The sequence below is a fragment of the Bombina bombina genome, chromosome 4 (genome assembly GCF_027579735.1).
Source record: "Bombina bombina isolate aBomBom1 chromosome 4, aBomBom1.pri, whole genome shotgun sequence".
NCBI classification, from domain to species: domain Eukaryota; kingdom Metazoa; phylum Chordata; class Amphibia; order Anura; family Bombinatoridae; genus Bombina; species Bombina bombina.
The window spans coordinates 104,255,481-104,281,849 of record NC_069502.1 but is presented as its reverse complement, the minus strand read 5'-3'; the positions used below and the strand labels follow the sequence as shown (position 1 = coordinate 104,281,849).

General features: G+C 38.5%; 1 protein-coding gene across 1 annotated transcript in view; it reads left to right on the top strand.

Moving 5' to 3' along the window:
* Positions 1–26,369, top strand: part of LOC128655265 (cytochrome P450 2C5-like) — a 217,747-nt gene that overhangs the window by 39,799 nt on the left and 151,579 nt on the right. Inside the window, exons 3-4 of the mRNA XM_053708926.1 lie at positions 20,794–20,943; positions 22,279–22,439. Coding sequence (XP_053564901.1) covers positions 20,794–20,943; positions 22,279–22,439 — 311 coding nt within the window. The remainder of the gene's footprint in view (positions 1–20,793; positions 20,944–22,278; positions 22,440–26,369) is intronic.

The window sequence follows — 26,369 nt, the reverse complement described above, 5'->3', positions numbered from 1 at the left end:
TGTTAGTCCCCTTGAAACAACTTTTCCATCACTATTGTGGCCAGAAAGAGTCCCTGTGGGTTTTAAAATTCGCCTGCCTATTGAAGTCTATGGCGGTTTGCCCGGTTCGCCCGTTCGCGAACATTTGCGGAAGTTCGTGTTCGCCAACGGAAAATTTTATGTTTGCGAAATCACTATTCCTCAATGTAGCTTACACTGTCCATAACGACTACAGACCCTCGTCCCTTGTCTGCTGAATGGATCACAATATCTTGATTCTCTCGTAACTCAAGGACTGCATCTTTTTTACTTTTACTTAAATTGTATCGTACATATTGTATATACACAACTATGTACCTCTAACTTGTGACCCAACTAACTCTTTTCAGAAAGATTTATTGTCGCTTTTGGATGATGGTTTGGAGGATGGGCACCTAGATCAATCTATGTATGAATTTTTGTACATTCAACATCCAGTGGTGCCCATCTTCCACCATCTTCCATAAAACACTGACTAATGTCCAAGGTCAACCAATAGTGAGTGGAATTGGCTCTATGTTCGAACACCTCTCTCAGTGGCTTGATGCCATATTACATCCCTTTGTGATCTCTTTACAGAGTTATCTTAAAGACACTAAAGATCTTATCAATTTGATTGAATCATTACGTTGGGACAGGAAGAATGTCTGGGTAACAGTGGACGTCACTGCACTTTATTCGTCCATTCCACATGAACAAGGTTTACAAGCCCTAACATTCTTCCTCAACAACTATTCTAATTTCACCACTGAGTTTGTGGACTATATACTGAGAGTTGCGAGTTTCCTCCTAACTCATAATTTTTTCAGGTTCGAAGGCAGATTCTACCTCCACAGATGTGGTACAGCAATGGGGGCAAAGTTTGCCCCCTCCTAAGCGAACCTATTCATGGGATGGTGGGAGCTCTCCCACATCTAGGGAGATGGAAATGTTTATAAAGATAACATCACCTTTTACAGGCGCTATATCAACCACCTGATTTTCATCTGGCAAGGATAGAGGACTTGAATAAGAATTCTATAGGTTTAAAATTCACTTTTAAAAAAATTAGACCACCATTAATTACTTAGAGATAGTAAGTGACCTCTATAGAAAACCGATTACTAAAAACACCATTTTACATGGTAAGAATTGTCACCCTAAGCATGTACCGTTTGCTAAGGGACAATTTATTAGAATAAAGAGAAACTGTACTGAAGAAAAAACTTACATCAAACAAAAAACAGAGATGAAAGAGAGACTGCAACAGAGGGGGAACCCTAAACATGTTCTGGACAGAGCATAAACACACGTAGATTGATTGGATAGACACTCACTCTTACATCATTCTAAAAATGCAGGTAAAGCCCAAAAGGATACTTTTAGCCAATGTGACCAGGTCACCTTTGTCACTGAATATAGTGAAGAATATAAGCTTAAAAGCATTTTAAGCTGCTAGCAGCTGATGATAAACTAACTGAATGTGTAGACAATGGCTTACGCTGTTCCTACAGGAAGATCAGGACTCTAGGGAATTATCTCTCCCCTTCTGAACTACCCACTTTGGCTCCATCTTTACAGGGCTCTTGGCTCAGACATAGGGGGATGTACAGATGTGGCAAGACCAGATGTAGACCATGCAAATTTGGCATTTTTTCTAACAAATTTCACTCTGAAGTGACTGGCGAAGAATTCAAAATTGGCTCTTGCCTTAACTGTACATCATCCTATGTCGTCTATGTTTTGACTTGTGTTGAGTGCCATCTTCAATACGTGGGCCTTACCACCAATGATGTCAATACTAGGATAATGAACCACCTATCCTCTATCAAGATTGCGGAGGCAACTACACCACTAGTCAAACATTTTAAAAATATGCATGACAAAAGAAATGATACCTTAAAATGGCAAGCCATTGAATGGGTTAAACATCCCCCCAGAGGTCGGGACAGAGACAAGGCCCTAGGTAAACGCGAGATGTTCTGGATATTCAGATTACAGACACGGGTCCCTCTAGGTCTCAACTCAGAGTATGACTTGATTAATTATTGGAAGTAAACTCTCAGCCTTATAACCAGGGCTATTTATCACATTGAGTCATGCCCTGAGTTGACAAACCCTTCCTATGAGTGTGACACTGCCTCTGTCAGCCTCTTTAACAGCTGATGATAAATGTCTGTGTTTCTGTATACTATGTGTAGTGCTATCTGTGGTGACATTGACGTTGGATATACCCTAGTAGGCGTGTCTGAGGTTCATAATTGATTCTTATGGACATCGTGTGATAGAATATTTATTTTATTCCACGTTTATTCTTTACGCCACCTGTGGAAGGTATTTGTAGCGTCAATGTCTCTATATATACTCCACTTCAGACATTCTATTTAATCCCATAGCATACTATTTATCTGTATTCCCTTATGCAGAGTCCATTTGTATTTAACAACAATTTTGTTACATTTTTGTTGCGCCAAAAGGAAGCTTATAGACTTTATAATTGAATGTTCTATATCTATAATGTTGTATTTACATCATTATGGAATGCTTATGGGCTGCTATTATATTTAGTAATGCTTGCTATCTGTTCGGTTGGTCATTATATTTTGGCATGTTTCTATATATACTCCATTTCAGACATTAAATGTAATCCCATAGCATACTATTTATCTATATTCCCTTATGCAGAGTCCATTTGTACTTAACAACAATTTTGTTAGATTTTGTTGCGCCCAAAGAAGCTTATAGACTTTATAATTGAATTGAATGTTCTATATTTATAATGTAGTATTTACATCATTATAGAATGCTTATGGGCTGCCTTTATATTTAGTAATGCTTGCTACCTGTTTGGTTGGTCATCATATTTTGGCAGATTACCGTCATGTTTATTCCTATCTGTATATAGCACTATATCATAAATGTTATTTTTCACTTGGCTAGCTCTATCTCAACTCTTCCCCTAATAGACTATTTGTGTCCTACTGTAATTGACAATATATAATTATTTCTTCTGTATTAATGGAGTGTACACAAATAATATGTGTTTATATTAGAATTTTGTGTCAATGGCAAATAAGTATTTAAGAGGTTAATTTTAGCACTAGAAGTTATTCAATGTGATTGGTAAATTGTAAACCTATCAGAGAACAGATACCCCTTTAAATCTATGACACGCTAGCACAATGTCAGCTACGATTACTGCGTAAGGCCGAAACATGTCAGCCTGATGCTTTCGTGTGTTTAAACTTTTAAGTGCTTATGGTACTCCCATGTCTGTTTTTGCCATAAGTGGAATGTAATAAACGACTTTGTTTTGTACTTCGCTCTGGAAATTAACTTCTTTTCAAGTTTATATATATATATATATATATATATATATATATATATATATATATATGTGTGTGTGTGTATGTATTGGAGACCTTTGTAGTCAAGTAGCTGAAAACAAATCATATTTATGCAATATTCATATTTAATTAAGTGCTATACTGTGTATTTACTGTTAACATTTCACATTCCAATTTTCTTCACTTAAGGGAATATGTTCTATTTATTTTTAAATAGATACGTATGTATATATATATATATATATATATATATATATATAGAATGTAGCAAAGAAGCACTCACTGAACAGTTCCAACTGTGACAAAAAGTTTTAATTCAAACGAGTGACGTTTCGGGACAGCAACAGTCCCTTCCTCTGACAAATTAACAATGTGAAAATGCAGGCCTTAAATAGGCACAAAACTACCCTCCCCTAGTGATTGACCAATCATGGCCAAAGTTACATGACACACCTTACATAGTGACCAATAGCTATCAATGATACAAAACTAATGTATATAGTGATTCAAGTGAATAGTAGTAAAGTAATTTAAACATGAAACTCCGTATTGCTAATAAAAAGGGGGCAATCTCACTCCAACCAAACATAAAAGTCAGCTAAATATCATTAAATATATAAACAAGACAGTAAATGAACAGTGAAAGAGGGGGATTGTAATTCAACCAATCATTATCGCCCTGGCTCATGGAGGTCGTAATACCACCAACCAGCAGTGTTCTGACTCCTGGAGATCATAATAACACCAATCAGCGGCGTCATGGCACTCAGTGCTAGATACGTCATAGCTAAATGCTTTCAAACTACGCCCACCTGTCACTAGGGACGCATATTGCCTCAAAAAACTAAAATATCCCATTTATTATACTCTCAAATATAGCGCTCCCCAGACCGCTGCATGTCTATGATAAAAAACACTATGAGGCTGCCCTTAGATCACCAGTGTTAACTCTAAATAAATGGCCGAAACTGATCTGTATTTGTGTTAGATCTACCATCTCAAGCATCTCAAGCAGCACAGATAACGGACAATCAGTGTCTTACAGTATCAGCGTCGTCACTCTATACAAGCAGATTAGCACAAATATGTAAGCCCTGTTAGTGCCGCACTTGGTCCTTCTGCTACAGCCATCCTACCAAAGGTAAATACAATGCCGAGAACTATCCAATCGTTAGTAGGACCGCCCCCATATGGGCGTATCAAAACATTGCCTAGTGTTAACCGAGTCTACGTGTCGTACTGTCACTGATAAGCACACCAATCAAATTCATACCGTTAACACTCAACTGTTTGTAGCTGTGTTCTCACCTAACACAGGCTGTGTTCTCATCAAATGCATACAAAGAGAGAAGCGCTCTACCAGGAACGAACAACAGCTCAGTGGCTTGTTCTATGGCGATTTACCACCCAGAAGCAGCCTCTTTTAGACCAGTGTGCTTTTCACAGAAGAAAACTTTCCTGAAGTATATCAGTCTGATCCCGCCAAGTAAGGTCAGTCCAGCCCCGAAATACCAGGCAATTCTCCTCTGAACAAGGAACATGACAACCCCAGACGATCGTTTCGGCCTCCTATGGGCCTCGTCAGTGAGGTGCAGCCACATTCCTCTAAGCACACTGGGCAAGGAGTCCACGTCTGGTTTCCCCCATCACCCATAGGGAGACTTCCCCAGGGTCATAATAATTTGCATACAAAGAGAGAAGCACTCTACCAGGAACGAACAACAGCTCAGTGGCTTGTTCTATGGCGATTTACCACCCGGAAGCAGCCTCTTTTAGACCAGTGTGCTTTTCACAGAAGAAAACTTTCCTGAAGTATATCAGTCTGATCCCGCCAAGTAAGGTCAGTCCAGCCCCGAAATACCAGGCAATTCTCCTCTGAACAAGGAACATGACAACCCCAGACGATCGTTTCGGCCTCCGAAGGGCCTCGTCAGTGAGGTGCAGCCACATTCCTCTAAGCACACTGGGCAAGGAGTCCACGTCTGGTTTCCCCCATCACCCATAGGGAGACTTCCCCAGGGTCATAATAATTTGCATACAAAGAGAGAAGCGCTCTACCAGGAACGAACAACAGCTCAGTGGCTTGTTCTATGGCGATTTACCACCCGGAAGCAGCCTCTTTTAGACCAGTGTGCTTTTCACAGAAGAAAACTTTCCTGAAGTATATCAGTCTGATCCCGCCAAGTAAGGTCAGTCCAGCCCCGAAATACCAGGCAATTCTCCTCTGAACAAGGAACATGACAACCCCAGACGATCGTTTCGGCCTCCTATGGGCCTCGTCAGTGAGGTGCAGCCACATTCCTCTAAGCACACTGGGCAAGGAGTCCACGTCTGGTTTCCCCCATCACCCATAGGGAGACTTCCCCAGGGTCATAATAATTTGCATACAAAGAGAGAAGCGCTCTACCAGGAACGAACAACAGCTCAGTGGCTTGTTCTATGGTGATTTACCACCCGGAAGCAGCCTCTTTTAGACCAGTGTGCTTTTCACAGAAGAAAACTTTCCTGAAGTATATCAGTCTGATCCCGCCAAGTAAGGTCAGTCCAGCCCCGAAATACCAGGCAATTCTCCTCTGAACAAGGAACATGACAACCCCAGATGATCGTTTCGGCCTCCTATGGGCCTCGTCAGTGAGGTGCAGCCACATTCCTCTAAGCACACTGGGCAAGGAGTCCACGTCTGGTTTCCCCCATCACCCATAGGGAGACTTCCCCAGGGTCATAATAATTTGCATACAAAGAGAGAAGCGCTCTACCAGGAACGAACAACAGCTCAGTGGCTTGTTCTATGGCGATTTACCACCCGGAAGCAGCCTCTTTTAGACCAGTGTGCTTTTCACAGAAGAAAACTTTCCTGAAGTATATCAGTCTGATCCCGCCAAGTAAGGTCAGTCCAGCCCCGAAATACCAGGCAATTCTCCTCTGAACAAGGAACATGACAACCCCAGACGATCGTTTCGGCCTCCTATGGGCCTCGTCAGTGAGGTGCAGCCACATTCCTCTAAGCACACTGGGCAAGGAGTCCACGTCTGGTTTCCCCCATCACCCATAGGGAGACTTCCCCAGGGTCATAATAATTTGCATACAAAGAGAGAAGCGCTCTACCAGGAACGAACAACAGCTCAGTGGCTTGTTCTATGGCGATTTACCACCCGGAAGCAGCCTCTTTTAGACCAGTGTGCTTTTCACAGAAGAAAACTTTCCTGAAGTATATCAGTCTGATCCCGCCAAGTAAGGTCAGTCCAGCCCCGAAATACCAGGCAATTCTCCTCTGAACAAGGAACATGACAACCCCAGACGATCGTTTCGGCCTCCTATGGGCCTCGTCAGTGAGGTGCAGCCACATTCCTCTAAGCACACTGGGCAAGGAGTCCACGTCTGGTTTCCCCCATCACCCATAGGGAGACTTCCCCAGGGTCATAATAATTTGCATACAAAGAGAGAAGCGCTCTACCAGGAACGAACAACAGCTCAGTGGCTTGTTCTATGGCGATTTACCACCCGGAAGCAGCCTCTTTTAGACCAGTGTGCTTTTCACAGAAGAAAACTTTCCTGAAGTATATCAGTCTGATCCCGCCAAGTAAGGTCAGTCCAGCCCCGAAATACCAGGCAATTCTCCTCTGAACAAGGAACATGACAACCCCAGACGATCGTTTCGGCCTCCTATGGGCCTCGTCAGTGAGGTGCAGCCACATTCCTCTAAGCACACTGGGCAAGGAGTCCACGTCTGGTTTCCCCCATCACCCATAGGGAGACTTCCCCAGGGTCATAATAATTTGCATACAAAGAGAGAAGCGCTCTACCAGGAACGAACAACAGCTCAGTGGCTTGTTCTATGGCGATTTACCACCCGGAAGCAGCCTCTTTTAGACCAGTGTGCTTTTCACAGAAGAAAACTTTCCTGAAGTATATCAGTCTGATCCCGCCAAGTAAGGTCAGTCCAGCCCCGAAATACCAGGTAATTCTCCTCTGAACAAGGAACATGACAACCCCAGACGATCGTTTCGGCCTCCTATGGGCCTCGTCAGTGAGGTGCAGCCACATTCCTCTAAGCACACTGGGCAAGGAGTCCACGTCTGGTTTCCCCCATCACCCATAGGGAGACTTCCCCAGGGTCATAATAATTTGCATACAAAGAGAGAAGCGCTCTACCAGGAACGAACAACAGCTCAGTGGCTTGTTCTATGGCGATTTACCACCCGGAAGCAGCCTCTTTTAGACCAGTGTGCTTTTCACAGAAGAAAACTTTCCTGAAGTATATCAGTCTGATCCCGCCAAGTAAGGTCAGTCCAGCCCCGAAATACCAGGCAATTCTCCTCTGAACAAGGAACATGACAACCCCAGACGATCGTTTCGGCCTCCTATGGGCCTCGTCAGTGAGGTGCAGCCACATTCCTCTAAGCACACTGGGCAAGGAGTCCACGTCTGGTTTCCCCCATCACCCATAGGGAGACTTCCCCAGGGTCATAATAATTTGCATACAAAGAGAGAAGCGCTCTACCAGGAACGAACAACAGCTCAGTGGCTTGTTCTATGGCGATTTACCACCCGGAAGCAGCCTCTTTTAGACCAGTGTGCTTTTCACAGAAGAAAACTTTCCTGAAGTATATCAGTCTGATCCCGCCAATTAAGGTCAGTCCAGCCCCGAAATACCAGGCAATTCTCCTCTGAACAAGGAACATGACAACCCCAGACGATCGTTTCGGCCTCCTATGGGCCTCGTCAGTGAGGTGCAGCCACATTCCTCTAAGCACACTGGGCAAGGAGTCCACGTCTGGGTTCCCCCATCACCCATAGGGAGACTTCCCCAGGGTCATAATAATTTGCATACAAAGAGAGAAGCGCTCTACCAGGAACGAACAACAGCTCAGTGGCTTGTTCTATGGCGATTTACCACCCGGAAGCAGCCTCTTTTAGACCAGTGTGCTTTTCACAGAAGAAAACTTTCCTGCATTTGATGAGAATTTGATATAATCAATTTTTGGGAGTAATAGTTCTTGGATCTGTGCACCCGGGGGCATCCCCTGAGTCTGGCTAGAATTTAATATGCATTTAAAATACATTCAAAATATATCTAAAGCACAATGAAAAAGTTTTTTATAATTCTTTGCAAAGTTGTGTGGCTTCTTCAGTTTTCAATTGAAGTGACTCAATTATTAAAACAGCTTGGAAAGGGATTTAAAAGCAAAAGCAAACATTAAATTAGAGTAGTTTAGAGCTTAAAGAATGACAGGGATATGTTGGCAAACTATGTAATTAAGACAAAAGAAGTTTTGAAATCGTAAAGTCTAGAAATATACTATTCTAGCTTTAAGTCTACTGCAAGGTGTTTCCTTTATCACTAGGTATAGTAACCAGTACCACCAGGTCTGCAACATCATACGGAAGCATTTCCGTATGTTATCAGCTGATGATGATCTTAGTGATATTGTATCTAAGGGATGCAGGTATGCTTTCAAAAAAGGAAAAACATTGGCTAATATTTTAGCTCCCACACAAATAAGCACCACAAAACCTGATCAATCATCATGGTTAAGATTTAAAGGAGTCTTTAAATGTAGCTACACATCATGTATAGCCTGTGGATTCCTACAGTGTGGGGAAGGTTTTTCAAGCTCAGTAACAGGGGAACAATTCAGGCACTATTCATGCCTGAACTGTCGAGCCACTTATGTGGTTTACCTGCTGACCTGTGTACAATGTGGGGTTCAATACATAGGACTCACATCCAGAGAAACGCGGGACAGAATACGAGAACATGTAAATAATATCAAAGCAGGGAAATTGACAACGCCATTAGTACAACATTTTAAAATGACACATAATAAAAATGCAGAAACACTGAGGTGGACAATCATTGAACAAGTAACTTGTAAGGCAAGGGGTGGAGACAGGGACAAACTTCTAGCCAAAAGGGAGGCCTTCTGGATACACAGACTCAGGACTAGAATCCCCACAGGTTTAAATTCAGAATTTGATATAATCAATTTTTGGGAATAATAGTTCTTGGATCTGTGCACCCGGGGGCATCCCCTGAGTCTGGCTAGAATTTAATATGCATTTAAAATACATTCAAAATATATCTAAAGCACAATGAAAAAGTTTATTTAATTAAATAATTAATTTTTGGCAACAATAGTCTTTAGCAAAGAGATAAGAAAAGAATTTTCTGCAAAATGTTTTTTATAATTCTTTGCAAAGTTGTGTGGCTTCTTCAGTTTTCAAATGACTCAATTATTAAAACAGCTTGGAAAGGGATTTAAAAGCAAAAGCAAACATTAAATTAGAGTAGTTTAGAGCTTAAAGAATGACAGGGATATGTTGGCAAACTATGTAATTAAGACAAAAGAAGTTTTGAAATCGTAAAGTCTAGAAATATACTATTCTAGCTTTAAGTCTACTGCAAGTCCTTACCAAGAGTTCATCTGAAAATAAGCAATTGCATAATGTTTACATTACTTATTATTATTTATTAAACATTCAGGAACAATGTTTCATATTGGTGAATATATATAAGAGGTGTGTTTTTAGAAAACGCCCAGGATAATTCTTTTATCCAATCACAATTTAGCACAATGTATTTAAAGGTGGTTTGGGATTATGAGCATTATGCTACGATTACGGCCAGTAAGGCTGAAACACGTCAGCGATAAGCTCTTTGGGCGATTTCTACACACACCACGATGTCCTTTGTTGTTGTGTAACAATACTTCTTGAGGGGAGTTTTCTGTGACCTGCAATAAAAGTTTTTTAACAAGTACCCTGGTGCAGCTCATCACTTTTTGTCTTGGAATTAACTGAAACGGAGCGTGCACAGTGGTAGTTTGTATCCGCTATCAATCCAGCCAGCACCCATCGGACAGATCTGACAGCTGATCGAACAGCTGAGGAGAAGGAAGCCGGATGTGGAGATTCCAGTGACGTCAGACGCCAAGTTACCGCGAGTGGAGAGGGGCCCAGGAGGAGAGCGGAGGATAAGCCGGAGGCAGAAAGAGGGGCTCTGATTGATACCATCCCATTGCCCCGGGAGTACGAGTAAGCTCTCTGTGGACGGGCCAGACTCTGCGAGTAGCGGAAAGCGTCAAGAACCCGGGAACATTCTCCAAGCAGGGGTGAGTCTACTTACAAGACATCTCTACCTTGGTGTATTACAAGATTGGGATTGCCTATTTTAACAAGTAAAAAGACTGGGCAGTTACATTAGGTGCTCACACAACTTATGACTTTTGATCATTACACAGTTTGTTTCCTGTTAATTGTGGTTGAGCACTAATAACGTTTCTGGCGTGTATGGGGCACAAGTCACATAGAAGTACACAACATGGAACAAGAAATGAGGGACATTGAAGTAATTCAATTTTATTCATTGCGAAGTTCAGATGAACGTTTGGAGAATACGTTAGAGATTGAGAATGTATTTTCCTCTGATTTTTCCACCTATACACTTAGCAAACTATTTGAGCATATGGAGTCTCTCCTAGAAAAAGAAATAAGACTCAAATGGGACATTTGGACACTGCAAAAATATCTGAATCAGGGTATGATACCCAGGGGCCTGAGGGTCAACAAGTTTCCCACTTTTGTGGTGGAAGATGAAGAGTTCATAAGGGTCTGGAATGGGGTGCTATCAGACTGTTCACTTAAACTGATGGGAATGTTAATAGAGTTTAAATCTAAGCTGTTAGTTACTGTATCGAAAGAAATTAATGTTTTGCAAATTGAATTAAATGTGCGTAGCAAAGAGTTACAATTTAAGAAATTTGATTCAATACTGCAGGTTACACTGGCAGAATCAAAAGCATTAATTATGGAGATTAAGCACGACAAGTATCTAAGAGATTTAAGTGATTACGAAAATAATAAAATCTATATTTGGAACAGAAAACAAAGAACAAACTATAAAAGAGAAAATGATCAAAAAAGGTTCCCCAAAGGTAAAAAATCAGGCAAGAAACAGAATAAACAAGCTTTTAAATCCAAAAAGGTAACCTTTAATGAAAGTGAGGCTGAGTCCTCTGGGGATTGCTCCACTTCAGGTGAAGAGGAGGACACAGAAAGTAATAAGGTTATAACTTGTAACTCAGACAGCACATTAGCCCCCACAACTAGGACCAATATAGAAATGAAAACTTCTAGATATCAGCCAAATTATGAGAATGAAATAAGGCCTGGGACCCAGAGGGAAGAAGAGAGATCAGATATAGCGCAGGTTTTTTCAAAGGTTCCAGAAGGATTCGAAGTGGGGGGGGAAGCGTTACAAAAGGGAAAGGGATTCTAAAAGGGATCCCCTTACAACAACGACAACCCCCAGGAGGGGCAGATCAAAAACCAAGTACCAGTAAATTCAGTGATTAATCTATCTTCGCGTCCACTAAGTGTCATTGAAACTAAGGTTTTAAATTATGGCTTAAGTTTTGTGCCAGCTGACACATTTAATTTGTTCCAAACCTTAGTGGACATGAATAGACTGATCAGGAACCTTACAGTGAAGAAATATTTTGCTAGAGGTGGTACAGAGATGAGTCATGACAAAACTGAAAATAAATCCCTTTCAAACACAACATTCACATTTCAAGAGGCATGTGATTTGGAGGCGCTGGAAAATTTGTACTTTGAAAGTGGCAACAGTGAAATACATGTAGATACAAATATAGTATCAAGTGGCCCTTTGTTTTCAAGCGCCTCCAAATTTTTTCCCTTACATATAAGAGGAAATGTTCTGGAACAATTCCAGAAAAGAGTGGAGAGGGATTTATCGAATTTAGCTTATGTTGCCAAACAAAACGTGCATCCAAATTTAAATAAAGAAGAGCTTTCAGCCCTTAAAAGTCTCAAAGGAGATAAAGATTTGGTTATAAGATCAGCAGACAAGGGTGGGTCTGTTGTTGTCATGGACAAAAGTTTCTTTATTCAAGAAGCACTACGACAACTATCAGACCCATTCCAGTATACACTTTTGTCGCATGATCCCACAGCAAGATTTAAGCGTGAATTATTGCATCTGATTGACGATGGAAAGGAAGCAGGCTTCCTTGATGAGAAAACAAGTGAATTTTTGACAGTAGGTTCTACGGTAAAGCCTGTTTTCAATTTCCTTCCCAAAGTACACAAGTCCTTAACAGATGTTAAGGGCCGTCCCATCATCAGCGGCATAGGCTCTATATTAGAGCCTATGTCACAATGGTTAGATTCCATCTTACAGCCAATGGTATCTAAGTTGTCTAGTTAATTGAGAGACACTAAGCAACTTTTGATAGAACTTGAATCTGTCTTTTGGCAAAGCAACTTTGGTTGGCTTTCTATAGATGTAACCTCCTTGTACTCATCCATACCTCATGACAAAGGTCTAGAAGCAATATCATTTTTTCTGAAAAGAATGACTGAGTATAGTCCCCAGTTTTGCAGCTATATCTTAAGAGTTACAGAGTTTTTATTAACTCATGTTTGAGGGAGACCACTACCTCTAGAGATGTGGGACAGCGATGGGGGCCAAGTTTGCCCCCTCCTATGCCAACCTGTTCATGGGTTGGTGGGAGCTGTCCCACATCTATGGAGATAGTGGACCCTGGAAAGCTAAGATCAATTACTACAGGAGATATATAGATGATCTTCTGATCATCTGGGAAGGAAGTGAATTAGAGGCTAAGGACTTCTTAAGGCACCTTAATAATAATGCGGCGGGGATTAAACTAACACATGAGTTTAATGTTACGCAACTCAACTATCTAGATGTAACACTTATGAGTAGAGAAAACAAAGTGTTCACAAAGGTGTTTAGAAAACCGATCTCAGGAAATACACTGCTCCACACGAAAAGCAATCACCCAAAAAGGGTCTTTCGATCTGTTACAAAAGGGCAGTTTATATGCTTGAAACGTAATTGTACAACACAAGAGGAATTTGATAAGCAGGCTTCAGAATTAGAGGACCGCTTATGTCAAAGAGGTTATAAAAGGAAGGAGGTGTCTATTTCTAGATTGGATATAGCCAAAAGAAGTAGGTCTCAATTTCTCAAGTCAGAGAAGCCTGGAAAACAGGATGCATTTGAAGGTGTTTCCTTTATCACTAGGTATAGTAACCAGTACCACCAGGTCTGCAACATCATACGGAAGCATTTCCGTATGTTATCAGCTGATGATGATCTTAGTGATATTGTATCTAAGGGATGCAGGTATGCTTTCAAAAAAGGAAAAACATTGGCTAATATTTTAGCTCCCACACAAATAAGCACCACAAAACCTGATCAATCATCATGGTTAAGATTTAAAGGAGTCTTTAAATGTAGCTACACATCATGTATAGCCTGTGGATTCCTACAGTGTGGGGAAGGTTTTTCAAGCTCAGTAACAGGGGAACAATTCAGGCACTATTCATGCCTGAACTGTCGAGCCACTTATGTGGTTTACCTGCTGACCTGTGTACAATGTGGGGTTCAATACATAGGACTCACATCCAGAGAAACGCGGGACAGAATACGAGAACATGTAAATAATATCAAAGCAGGGAAATTGACAACGCCATTAGTACAACATTTTAAAATGACACATAATAAAAATGCAGAAACACTGAGGTGGACAATCATTGAACAAGTAACTTGTAAGGCAAGGGGTGGAGACAGGGACAAACTTCTAGCCAAAAGGGAGGCCTTCTGGATACACAGACTCAGGACTAGAATCCCCACAGGTTTAAATTCAGAATTTGATATAATCAATTTTGGGGAGTAATAGTTCTTGGATCTGTGCACCCGGGGGCATCCCCTGAGTCTGGCTAGAATTTAATATGCATTTAAAATACATTCAAAATATATCTAAAGCACAATGAAAAAGTTTATTTAATTAAATAATTAATTTTTGGCAACAATAGTCTTTAGCAAAGAGATAAGAAAATAATTTTCTGCAAAATGTTTTTTATAATTCTTTGCAAAGTTGTGTGGCTTCTTCAGTTTTCAAATGACTCAATTATTAAAACAGCTTGGAAAGGGATTTAAAAGCAAAAGCAAACATTAAGTTAGAGTAGTTTAGAGCTTAAAGAATGACAGGGATATGTTGGCAAACTATGTAATTAAGACAAAAGAAGTTTTGAAATCGTAAAGTCTAGAAATATACTATTCTAGCTTTAAGTCTACTGCAAGTCCTTACCAAGAGTTCATCTGAAAATAAGCAATTGCATAATGTTTACGTTACTTATTATTATTTATTAAACATTCAGGAACAATGTTTCATATTGGTGAATATATATAAGAGGTGTGTTTTTAGAAAACGCCCAGGATAATTCTTTTATCCAATCACAATTTAGCACAATGTATTTAAAGGTGGATTGGGATTATGAGCATTATGCTACGATTACGGCCAGTAAGGCTGAAACGCGTCAGCGATAAGCTCTTTGGGCGATTTCTACACACACCACGATGTCCTTTGTTGTTGTGTAACAATACTTCTTGAGGGGAGTTTTCTGTGACCTGCAATAAAAGTTTTTTAACAAGTACCCTGGTGCAGCTCATCACTTTTTGTCTTGCACTTACACCACTGTTTGGAATATATATATATATATATATATATATATACACACATATGTATAGTTATATATTTTACCAAAAAACAACAGATATAAGACTAGGTTACGAGTAGAACATTATTTATCGCTCCTGCTTGCTCACTAACTCCACTAGAAGTAATTTGGGTATTGCGCATATTAAAAGTTTAAAGTAAAACGTTTCCGCTCGTGCGCTAGCCGATGTTTGCAAAAAGTCAAACTTCGAATATCAAGACATCAATAACGCATTGCCCCAAAGTCAATGTAGGGCAAAAAGTGAAAAAAACACCCTACTCGCATGCAAACCTATCACATTTTCTCAAGTGCGCTAACCTGACATGAATATATTAATATTTCACATTCCAATGTACTTTACATAGAAGAATATGTTCTATTTATTCATAATGACAAATTTCTATATATTCTGTTTTTTTAGTAATATATATGTCTATACCTAGATAGATAGATAGATAGATAGATAGATAGATAGATAGAGGATATCCATTTATCTTTGTGAAGAACATTGAAATGTGAAATATTTGCATTAAATACATAGTTAAACATGAATATTGCATAAATATAATTTTACATGTTTTCATCTACTTAAAGGGACAGTCTACATAGGTTTGCAAGCACCTTGTTTGGGATTGTTGTGCTGCGGGCACCCCACGCCGTCCTGTGCCACCTCATGCAGGGCAAAAGTTAATTTCTTTATTCAGCAGACCTAATATGGCTGCCAAACTCCTCCTCCCTTCTTCTTCCTCCTTCTTGTGGGTTTGTTACAAATTGCACCCAGCAGTGTGTGTAAATGGACTGAGACACTCGGGCAGACACATTGCACATGCGCAGAACTACAGCACGCGTCATTCATTTTACAAGTGAAAGCCTGATTATTGGATGCTGCTACACAATAGAAGCACCAAAGGATTCTCTTGGAAGAGTTTGCTGCCATGCAACAACGGCCAAATGGGAAATTATTTTTTAAAATACTTTTGTCCTTTGCCCTGCATGAGGTGGCACAGGATGGTGTAGGGTGCCCGCAGCCCAACAATCCCAAACAAGGTGCTTGCAAACCCGTGTAGAATGTCCCTTTAACTGTACAATGCTCCAATGCACTTCTATACAGGGAGTGCAGAATTATTAGGCAAGTTGTATTTTTGAGGATTAATTTTATTATTGAACAACAACCATGTTCTCAATGAACCCAAAAAACTCATTAATATCAAAGCTGAATAGTTTTGGAAGTAGTTTTTAGTTTGTTTTTAGTTATAGCTATTTTAGGGGGATATCTGTGTGTGCAGGTGACTATTACTGTGCATAATTATTAGGCAACTTAACAAAAAACAAATATATACCCATTTCAATTATTTATTTTTACCAGTGAAACCAATATAACATCTCAACATTCACAAATATACATTTCTGACATTCAAAAACAAAACAAAAACAAATCAGTGACCAATATAGCCACCTTTCTTTGCAAGGACACTCAAAAGCCTGCCATCCATGGATTCTGTCAGTGTTTTGATCTGTTCACCATCAACATTGCGTGCAGCAGCAACCACAGCCTCCCAGACACTGTTCAGAGAGGTGTACTGTTTTCCCTCCTTGTAAATCTCACATTTGATGATGGACCACAGGTTCTCAATGGGGTTCAGATCAGGTGAACAAGGAGGCCATGTCATTAGATTTTCTTCTTTTATACCCTTTCTTGCCAGCCACGCTGTGGAGTACTTGGATGCGTGTGATGGAGCATTGTCCTGCATGAAAATCATGTTTTTCTTGAAGGATGCAGACTTCTTCCTGTACCACTGCTTGAAGAAGGTGTCTTCCAGAAACTGGCAGTAGGACTGGGAGTTGAGCTTGACTCCATCCTCAACCCGAAAAGGCCCCACAAGCTCATCTTTGATGATACCAGCCCAAACCAGTACTCCACCTCCACCTTGCTGGCGTCTGAGTCGGACTGGAGCTCTCTGCCCTTTACCAATCCAGCCACGGGCCCATCCATCTGGCCCATCAAGACTCACTCTCATTTCATCAGTCCATAAAACCTTAGAAAAATCAGTCTTGAGATATTTCTTGGCCCAGTCTTGACGTTTCAGCTTGTGTGTCTTGTTCAGTGGTGGTCGTCTTTCAGCCTTTCTTACCTTGGCCATGTCTCTGAGTATTGCACACCTTGTGCTTTTGGGCACTCCAGTGATGTTGCAGCTCTGAAATATGGCCAAACTGGTGGCAAGTGGCATCTTGGCAGCTGCACGCTTGACTTTTCTCAGTTCATGGGCAGTTATTTTGCGCCTTGGTTTTTCCACACGCTTCTTGCGACCCTGTTGACTATTTTGAATGAAACGCTTGATTGTTCTATGATCAGGCTTCAGAAGCTTTGCAATTTTAAGAGTGCTGCATCCCTCTGCAAGATATCTCACTATTTTTTACTTTTCTGAGCCTGTCAAGTCCTTCTTTTGACCCATTTTGCCAAAGGAAAGGAAGTTGCCTAATAATTATGCACACCTGATATAGGGTGTTGATGTCATTAGACCACACCCCTTCTCATTACAGAGATGCACATCACCTAATATGCTTAATTGGTAGTAGGCTTTCGAGCCTATACAGCTTGGAGTAAGACAACATGCATAAAGAGGATGATGTGGTCAAAATACTCATTTGCCTAATAATTCTGCACTCCCTGTATGTCAAAAACACTGGAATGTAAAATATTCGTATTTCATGTCTAGTAAGTGCACTTCAGGGGAATACATTAAAGTGGTTGCGATATTCAGACTTCGGGTTTTTGCACGTGCTGGGCTAGTGCTTGTGCGATAACTTTTTACTTTCGAATGGTAACATACGCGCTACCCAACACATGCAAAAAGCCTCAGTCTAGAGGAGATAACCCAGGAGCCATAAATAGCAATTCAGTCAATCCAGTCTGAGTAAGCAGTAGACTGTTAGATATTAATATGCTAATGCAATGCCTTCTTTTTTTTACAACACAATTTAAAGCCAGTTCAAAGGGTTTACTAAGTTAAAGAGCCTTTAGAAGGCAGCATTATGCCTTTATTATTATTTAAAGGGATACTAAACCCCAAAAGATTATTTCATGATTCAAACAGAACTTATCATTTTATAAAAGCTTCCAGTTTACTTCTATTATCAAACTTGCTTTGTTCTCATTTGTTATTCATGTTGTGTTTTGTTGAAGAGATACTTAGGTAGGTTTCTGGAGCACTACATGATATAGTCCTGCCATCTTGTGTTTTTGTATTCTTAAAAAACTGCTGCAACATAGTGCTTCCGACACATGCACGCTCCTGAGCTTACAACAAAAGATAACAAGAGAACAAAGAAAATGTGATAAAATAAGTATTATTTAAGTTCTACACAAGATAACGTAACTAAGGTGGCGCTTAAATGCACACAATAGCCAAAAAAAGAAAAAATAAATTATTTTTTTTATGTATATATACAGACAATATATGTAGGGGAAAGACCCATAAAAGTCCCAACGATATTCAGCAAATGATTAACTGAGTAGGATTTTCTGCAATCACTCAGGCAGCTCTCTTAACCAGTCCTGGAATCACTGCATACTGAGAAACAGGAACAAAAGAGAAGAGGCACCACATAGAGTAATAACGTCTTCCATAGAGAAGAAGCAATCAATAAAAGGAGCAAATCACGAGTAATAGAGCACCACCAGTTGTGCATGTGACATAGGCAGGGAGTATTTACTTAGGATAAAAAGACCTTTATTGTACATAGTGGGTTAACAGTGCATGCTTTTTACTGGTGACCCACTTTGTACAATAAAGGTCTTTTTATCCTAAGGAGTGCTGCTTTTTACTGGTGACCCACTATGTACAATAAAGGTCTTTTTATCCTAAGGAGTGCTGCTTTTTACTGGTGACCCACTATATACAATAAAGGTCTTTTTATCCTAAGGAGTGCTGCTTTTTACTGGTGACCCACTATGTACAATAAAGGTCTTTTTATCCTAAGGAGTGCTGCTTTTTACTGGTGACCCACTATGTACAATAAAGGTCTTTTTATCCTAAGGAGTGCTGCTTTTTACTGGTGACCCACTATGTACAATAAAGGTCTTTTTATCCTAAGGAGTGCTGCTTTTTACTGGTGACCCACTATGTACAATAAAGGTCTTTTTATCCTAAGGAGTGCTGCTTTTTACTGGTGACCCACTATGTACAATAAAGGTCTTTTTATCCTAAGGAGTGCTGCTTTTTACTGGTGACCCACTATGTACAATAAAGGTCTTTTTATCCTAAGGAGTGCTGCTTTTTACTGGTGACCCACTATGTACAATAAAGGTCTTTTTATCCTAAGGAGTGCTGCTTTTTACTGGTGACCCACTTTGTACAATAAAGGTCTTTTTATCCTAAGGAGTGCTGCTTTTTACTGGTGACCCACTATGTACAATAAAGGTCTTTTATCCTAAGGAGTGCTGCTTTTTACTGGTGACCCACTATGTACAATAAAGGTCTTTTTATCCTAAGGAGTGCTGCTTTTTCTGTGATTATAGGGATTATTTATTTACCAAGATCAACTGATCTTCACTTTTTGTGCAATAGACTGAGCTGCTGCAATTACTGAAGGTTGTCCATGTGGAGGGCTTATACTCACAGCATGGGCTCCATGTACTAAGTGGCGGATGGACAGCTTCTCAACTCGTGAAGCTGTCCGCCCACCTTCGCTACACACGGGCAGCGGATCTGTTGATTCGTTTGCCCATATGTATCATTACACACTCATCGGAGTGTGTAATGCCCACCCCTTCATTCGTGCGACCAATCACGCGACTGAAGGGGCTGTCAATCACAGAGAGCGAGCGAGCTCTCTGTGATTTTCCCTCGCCACCTACATTGCGGGAAGCAGGCTCGCATATGCTACTACATAAATTATTTACACAGGGGAAAAAACAAGAAATTTATCCCTTAGTTTATTTCATAGATTAGTTCCTGAAAACGTTTAACACTTTACATTAAATGATCAAGTTCATTACTGTCTCCTCTGCATTATTTACCCCATGCAAAGAAAGATACACTTGTACAAAGCAGTTTCACTTACCTGCAGTTGGGTAATGAAAAAGGACTTGAGGTCTCTCGTCATTTGAGATGCAGAGCAGTGCGTGACACCTCATTAGAAAAAGGATTCTCCCACTATTTGATCATCACTAGGCAATAATAAAAGTTTAGCATTCCCTGTTCATTATAGAAATGAATGGCGAATATGGCTGCAGGCTGCAGAATTCAACTATTTTCGGTGCCAGACTGCTAAATGTAAACGTGAAATACAAAAATATCTGAATTTAAACAGATATTTATTTGTAGTGGGACACTTTTGGACTAATAAAAATCCTGCATTAAAAATAGTTGAATTCTGCAGCCCCCAGTCATATTTGGCATTCGTTTCTCTAATGAATAATGAATGCCGTCACAATAATAGCAATCACCTATGTGTTAATTGCATAAGGTCATAGATATTGTATTTCTCTAAACTAATAAAACTAAATAGGAAATTAGCGTAAATATTTCATATTGTGCAATTCTATATAGGATGTATTTTTTTGTATTTTCTGATTATTTTTTTTATTTTTTTGCTAAGCTAGGTAAGTTTGGACATGGATAATGAGTATGCATGCATTGTCTTAACATATATATATATATATATATATAGGAAAGAAAAGTCCGGATATTAAAACAAAATTATCACAAAAATGTGTTTGTTTGTTTTTTTTATATGATTTTTTAATTTTGCTTATGTAGATATTTCTGCAATCTGTAGTTATTTTTCTAAATAGAATAAGGTATAGTTTGTGTGGATATTGCACATAAATAGCACTGCCATTGATTTGTAAATGTAATCAGTCACTATTCCAATTCATTATATTTTTATTTTATTTCAGGTCTTGCTTTTACCAATGGGGAGAATTGGAAAGTCATGAGGAGATTTACTCTTTCAACATTACGAGATTTTGGAATGGGAAAGCAATCTCTGGTAGAAAAAGTTAATAAAGAAAGTGATTTATTAATTCAGAAGATTGAATCTTTTAGTGGTCAGTACATTTTCATCTTTGTTTACACATTTTACAAGATGTTTGAACAGGATATAATTTGTAATTCCGAAACACCAATTTCTATTCTAACTGAATCATTTGAATGTCAAATAGTTTATGGCAATAATTATGTACAATAAATGAGTCTATTCACTCATTTGTTTACTTGTTTGGAAACATAGGCATTTTTCAGTTACAGTTTGACTTTTGGATTAAACAATTGTACTATGATAAAACCTGAATGTACTTTTAGATTATGAGGGGTGCAAAAATGTTCACCATAATCACATTCTCACTTAGGTAAAAAATAATAATTTAATTCTAAGATAATTAGACACCAACATAAAGAGATAATTAATTAGATCATAAACTGTCAATAATTTTAGTGGTAATAAAAAAAGTGTTCAAAACACATCCAAAACATATTTAAATAAAGTATTACACTCATAAATAAAATAGTTATTTACCTAAAAAAATATCAATTAAATATTAATAAAAAAAATAATAAGGGTTAAAGGGGATATGGTAGGTGACAAGGTGTTCGACTGGAAAGTGCTAATATATATCTTTACATGTGCATAGATATTTTACAAAAAAATAATCATATATATAGAGCGAGAAAAATATCTATTAAAAAAAATAATGTTTCCTTATATGTGAAGGAATCTAAAGTATTTCTTACATTCTTCGGGTTTAGCTCTGTTGGTCTAGTGCAGAGTTGGGTTAGTTCACAATCGATAAATGTTATTTTTTTTAGTAGCCTGTCCCATTAAAGTCTATGGGAAGAAGTTAGCGCAGTCACGATATCTGAAGTCCTGAAGCTATCACGCCTGACCTTTCGCTTGTGCTCTAAATTTTTACTTTCAACTTTTAATATGTACGCAAGCCCAGGTATGTTAAAATGTAAAACTTTGAGCACAGTTAGCGTGAGAGCAATAAAAATATTTAGGGCGCCCAATGTCCCAATGTCTATATTTTTAAATGTATTTTACATGAGCAAAAATTAGTTTTTTGCTTATTCATTTCCAAACGAATAATTAATTTTAAATGTTTTGTCTGAATGAACTTTGTATTTGTACATTTATTCATTAAGTTAATAAAAGAATATCAGACACAATATTTCAGATTCGATATACTTTGCAACCATTTTTTGCACATGACAATATTCAGATAAAAAGTTTTAAGTTAATCTTTTAACATTCTAAACCAATATAAAATTCTGATGTTTGATTTATATTTTGTTCTTTATATAAGTTAAGATATGCAGGGAAATAACAGTAAAATACTCTAAAGCAGTATGCAATTGGTAATTTACATATTTATTTTCATTAATAGGACAACCATTTGAGAACACCGTGAACATAAATGCTGCTGTTGCCAACATAATTGTATCTATATTACTTGATCATCGATATGATTATGAGGATCCTGTATTTCTCAGATTTATGAAAATAATAAATGAAGTTGTGAAGCTTTTGGGTCATCCACAAATTGCAGTAAGTTATTGCATTAAACTTGATTCTTTTTTTTTTTAATTTTTATTCAATTCATAATACAAGTCTACAATCAATCATCAGAGATAGGCAGTAAATGAAAACAATACAAAATAAATCAAAAATTGGTTGTCAAGCATTGTTAATGTCAACACAATGTTTTCTCATAAAAAGAGCTCCAGTTCTACAAAATGCCTTAAACATAGGTTATATTCTACAATTAACTCATTCAAAGGGCACTTCAAACTTTTTTTGAATTGGGTTTTCATACCTAGTTGTCATAACTAGACATGTAAAAATAAAAACAAAAACAAAGACACACAAAAAAAAAGAAGGAAAAAGAAACACCTTAGGGGAAAGGCTGCGACCAGGCTAGCCCTCGACTCCTCACCTCACTTCCCCGTCCCCTCCCCCTCTTATCTAGGGCTCCAAAAATTAATTATCACAATGGCCAACTCAAGAAACATGGTACCTCAGCTGCCTTTGTATCTCCTTGGGGAAGCTAATAATTAAGCTTTTCCATTTGTAAAAGAAGCACTTAATTTGAGTTTCTGAGTTTATTGAGGTATCCATTTGTTCCATGATGATTTGATTTTTAAGTTTCTGTTGGAATTCTGTCAAATTAGGGGCTTTATTCGATTTCCAATATTTCAAGATCAATAGTCTACCTACCATAATTATAGCATTAATTTGGTGGACATTTTTAATATGAGTTTCTTTTTGGCCATCTGTTAAAAAAACGTAATTGTCTTATTTTTAAATGATTTTGATTAATTTTATTTGATCAATAGTTTATTTTATACCAAAATGTCTTTATTTTATGGTAGCCCCAAAAACAATGATATATATCTGCATCTAATGCCTTGCATTTGAGGCAATGCAAGCCTGACTTGTCTCAAACATTTTTGGAGTAATATATATTCTGTTTACCAATTTGGTGTGTGATTCTCTCCATGAAGAGGAGAGTATTGCAGCATCTACTAGTTTAAAGCTTTTCTGGACCACCTCGGGTGTAACTTTCAATGCCTGTGCTATTTTATGCACCTTTAATTGACCAAAAAAGCTCATGGTTATTCTATTTAACAATGAAATAGAATATTTACCTGCTCTGAACAGATTCAGTACTGGGTCTAGGATGCACCATGTGCCCTCATCAGTATTGTAAAATACATAGTAATCACTTCCAGTTAGCCAATCTAATGCTATCTTTGTGATAGCCACTAGATTATATATTTCAATGTCTGGTAAGGCCAGGCCACCATCAGCACTAAATAATGAAATATTTTTAAAGGCAATGGCTCTCTACTCCCCCCCCCCACAGGAATTAGAGACATCTCGGTTTAAATACACCTGGGTCATTCCTGTTTATCATGATTGGTAAATTATGCATTAATTAGAAGAGTTTGGGGAATATTACCATCTTTATCAAATTTACTTTACCTGTTAGGGTTAGTTTAAATTTAGCCTAATTTTCCAAATCAGAATTTATTTTAGCAAACAATGCGGGATAATTAAGCCTGTACCATTCATTGCTATCTTTAGCTAATGTGATACCTAGATATATAAATGCTTCTTTTGCTTCTACAAACTGAGAACCTTAATATGATTTTTTTGTTTCTTTACCCAAAAAAATCTGTTTTAGCTGTGTTGACTTTATAGCCCGGAAAGGCCCTAAACTCCTGTAGTAGTTGGATTAATAAAGGGATATTTCTTCCAGTATTCGACATTAAAACTAATAAGTTTTCCGCATATAGCAATGATGTAACCTTTCTTGTGCTCATTTTGATCCCTTCAATCTATATTCTTAAACAAATAGCTTGGGGCTCAAGGGTCAGGTTAAATAAATAAGGGGATAGAGGGCAACCTTGCCTTGATCCTCTTTGTAACTGGAATCTAGGTGAAGGTCGGTCATTAATAATAATAGCGGCATTAGGATGTTTATAAATTAAATGAATGAAATTAAAGAAAGGGCCCTCGTCTCCAAACCTAGAAAGCACTGTGAACAAGTGATCCCAAGTAAAGGAGTTGAAGGCCTTCTCTGCATCTATTGAGACTATTGCTGCATCTGGTCCCTTTAAAGGGTTCCTTTTCTGCGAGTTAGCCTGGAAGCTGTTCAGTATCAATTGAAATTTTCTTATGTTACATGAAGAGTTTCTACCTGGCATAAAACCTACTTGGTCTTTATGAATAAGGGGTCCAATACAAGATTTAAGCCTAGTTGCTATAATACTTGTAAGAATACTTGTAGAATAACAAAATTGGCCTATACAAACTGATCTCTTCTCAATCTTTACCTTTTTTTTGGAATAAAAGATAGTAAAGATGCCATAAAGTATCTGTAACAAGCTCTACCCTCCATGTAATAATTATTAAATAATTTAACCAATGTTGGTGTAATATCTTCTGAACGACATTTATAAAGTTCCACCGGTATCTGATCTGGTCCAGTGGCTTTATTAGCCGCTGCTCTCCTAATGGCAATACAGTGGGACCTCGGTTTACAAACGACTCGGTATACGAAATTTCGGTTTACGAATTCAAAATCTTGTCTCGGTTTAAGAATTTTTTTCGCAATACGAAACAAATGTTCCGGTTTGCCTCTCGGTTTACGAATTTTTTTCGCAATACTTAACAAGTGTCCTGGTTTGCCCCTGCATACTGAAGTGTGGGTAGCAGTTGGAGAGGTTTTGGAGCCATTTGCAGCAAGTTGTTGAGCCTTTTGGAGCCATTTGCAGCAAGTTGTTGAGCCCTTTGGAGCCATTTGCAGCAAGTTGTGGAGCCTTTTGGAGCCATTGGAGCCATTTGCAGCAAATTTTGGAGCCTTTTGGAGCCATTGGAGCCTTTTGCAGCAGGTTTTGTAGACTTTATTTGACTTTTTCTCTCACCTCCGGAACGCATTAATTGGTTTTCAATGCATTCCTATGGGAAACCGTGTTTCGGTTTACGAATTTTTCGCAATAAGAAACGTCCCGGAGAACGAATTAAATTCGTAAACCGAGGTCCCACTGTATTTACTATTTATGGGAAATAGGTGTATTTAATTTATCTAATTTGCTTTTTGCTAACTTTGGAGTTTGTGTACTTTTCCAAAAATTCTCCTTAACTTGACAATCTATTATATTAGTCGAGTATAATTTCTGGAAATATTGTAAAATATACTCATTAATTTCGTTAATATTAGTGATCCTGCCCTGTGGGTTTTTGAGAGATTCTATCAAATATTTTTTTTTTTTTAGTTTTAATTATATTTGCAAGGAATTTACCAGGTTTACCCCCATGCCTATAAAAAGAGAACCTAGTCCTAAGTTCTTCCTGTGCCATTTTTTGTGTTATAAAAACTTCTCTTTCTCTTTTTTTTTTTCTTGATAAATTTCCCACATTTTTGGTGCAGGGTCACTAATGTATGAGTTGTATGCATTACGTAATTGGTTCGACAATTGCGGATCCCTAGCAACCATTTTACATTTTTTAATTACTAGATATGCCTTAATCTCACCTCTTATTACTGCTTTAATAGTTTCCCATAAGATTTCAGTTCGCATTTCTGGGGTATAATTCAACTGATAAAAGTCATTCCATTTTAATTTCATTCAAGCTTTAAATTGGACATTATTAGCAAGATAACTAGGAAAGAAAAACCTGTTGCCTGATGCCTGATTATTTCTAACTTTAATATTTAGGGTAATAATGGCATGATCTGAGATTATGATTTCCTTGATATCCGCGACCAGTTCATAAATTACTAGTTTATTAGATATTAAAAAATAATCAAGCCTGGAGCGTAGCCTACAGCCACACTGAGCGGTCGCATAAGGCAGGAGCTCTCTCCTCCAAAACCCATTAAAGTCATTATTTCCCTTTCCTTTAGGAATTACTTTGTGGATTACACCCTCTCCAGATCCCCTTTATCCTACCCAGGACAAATTGCCTGTC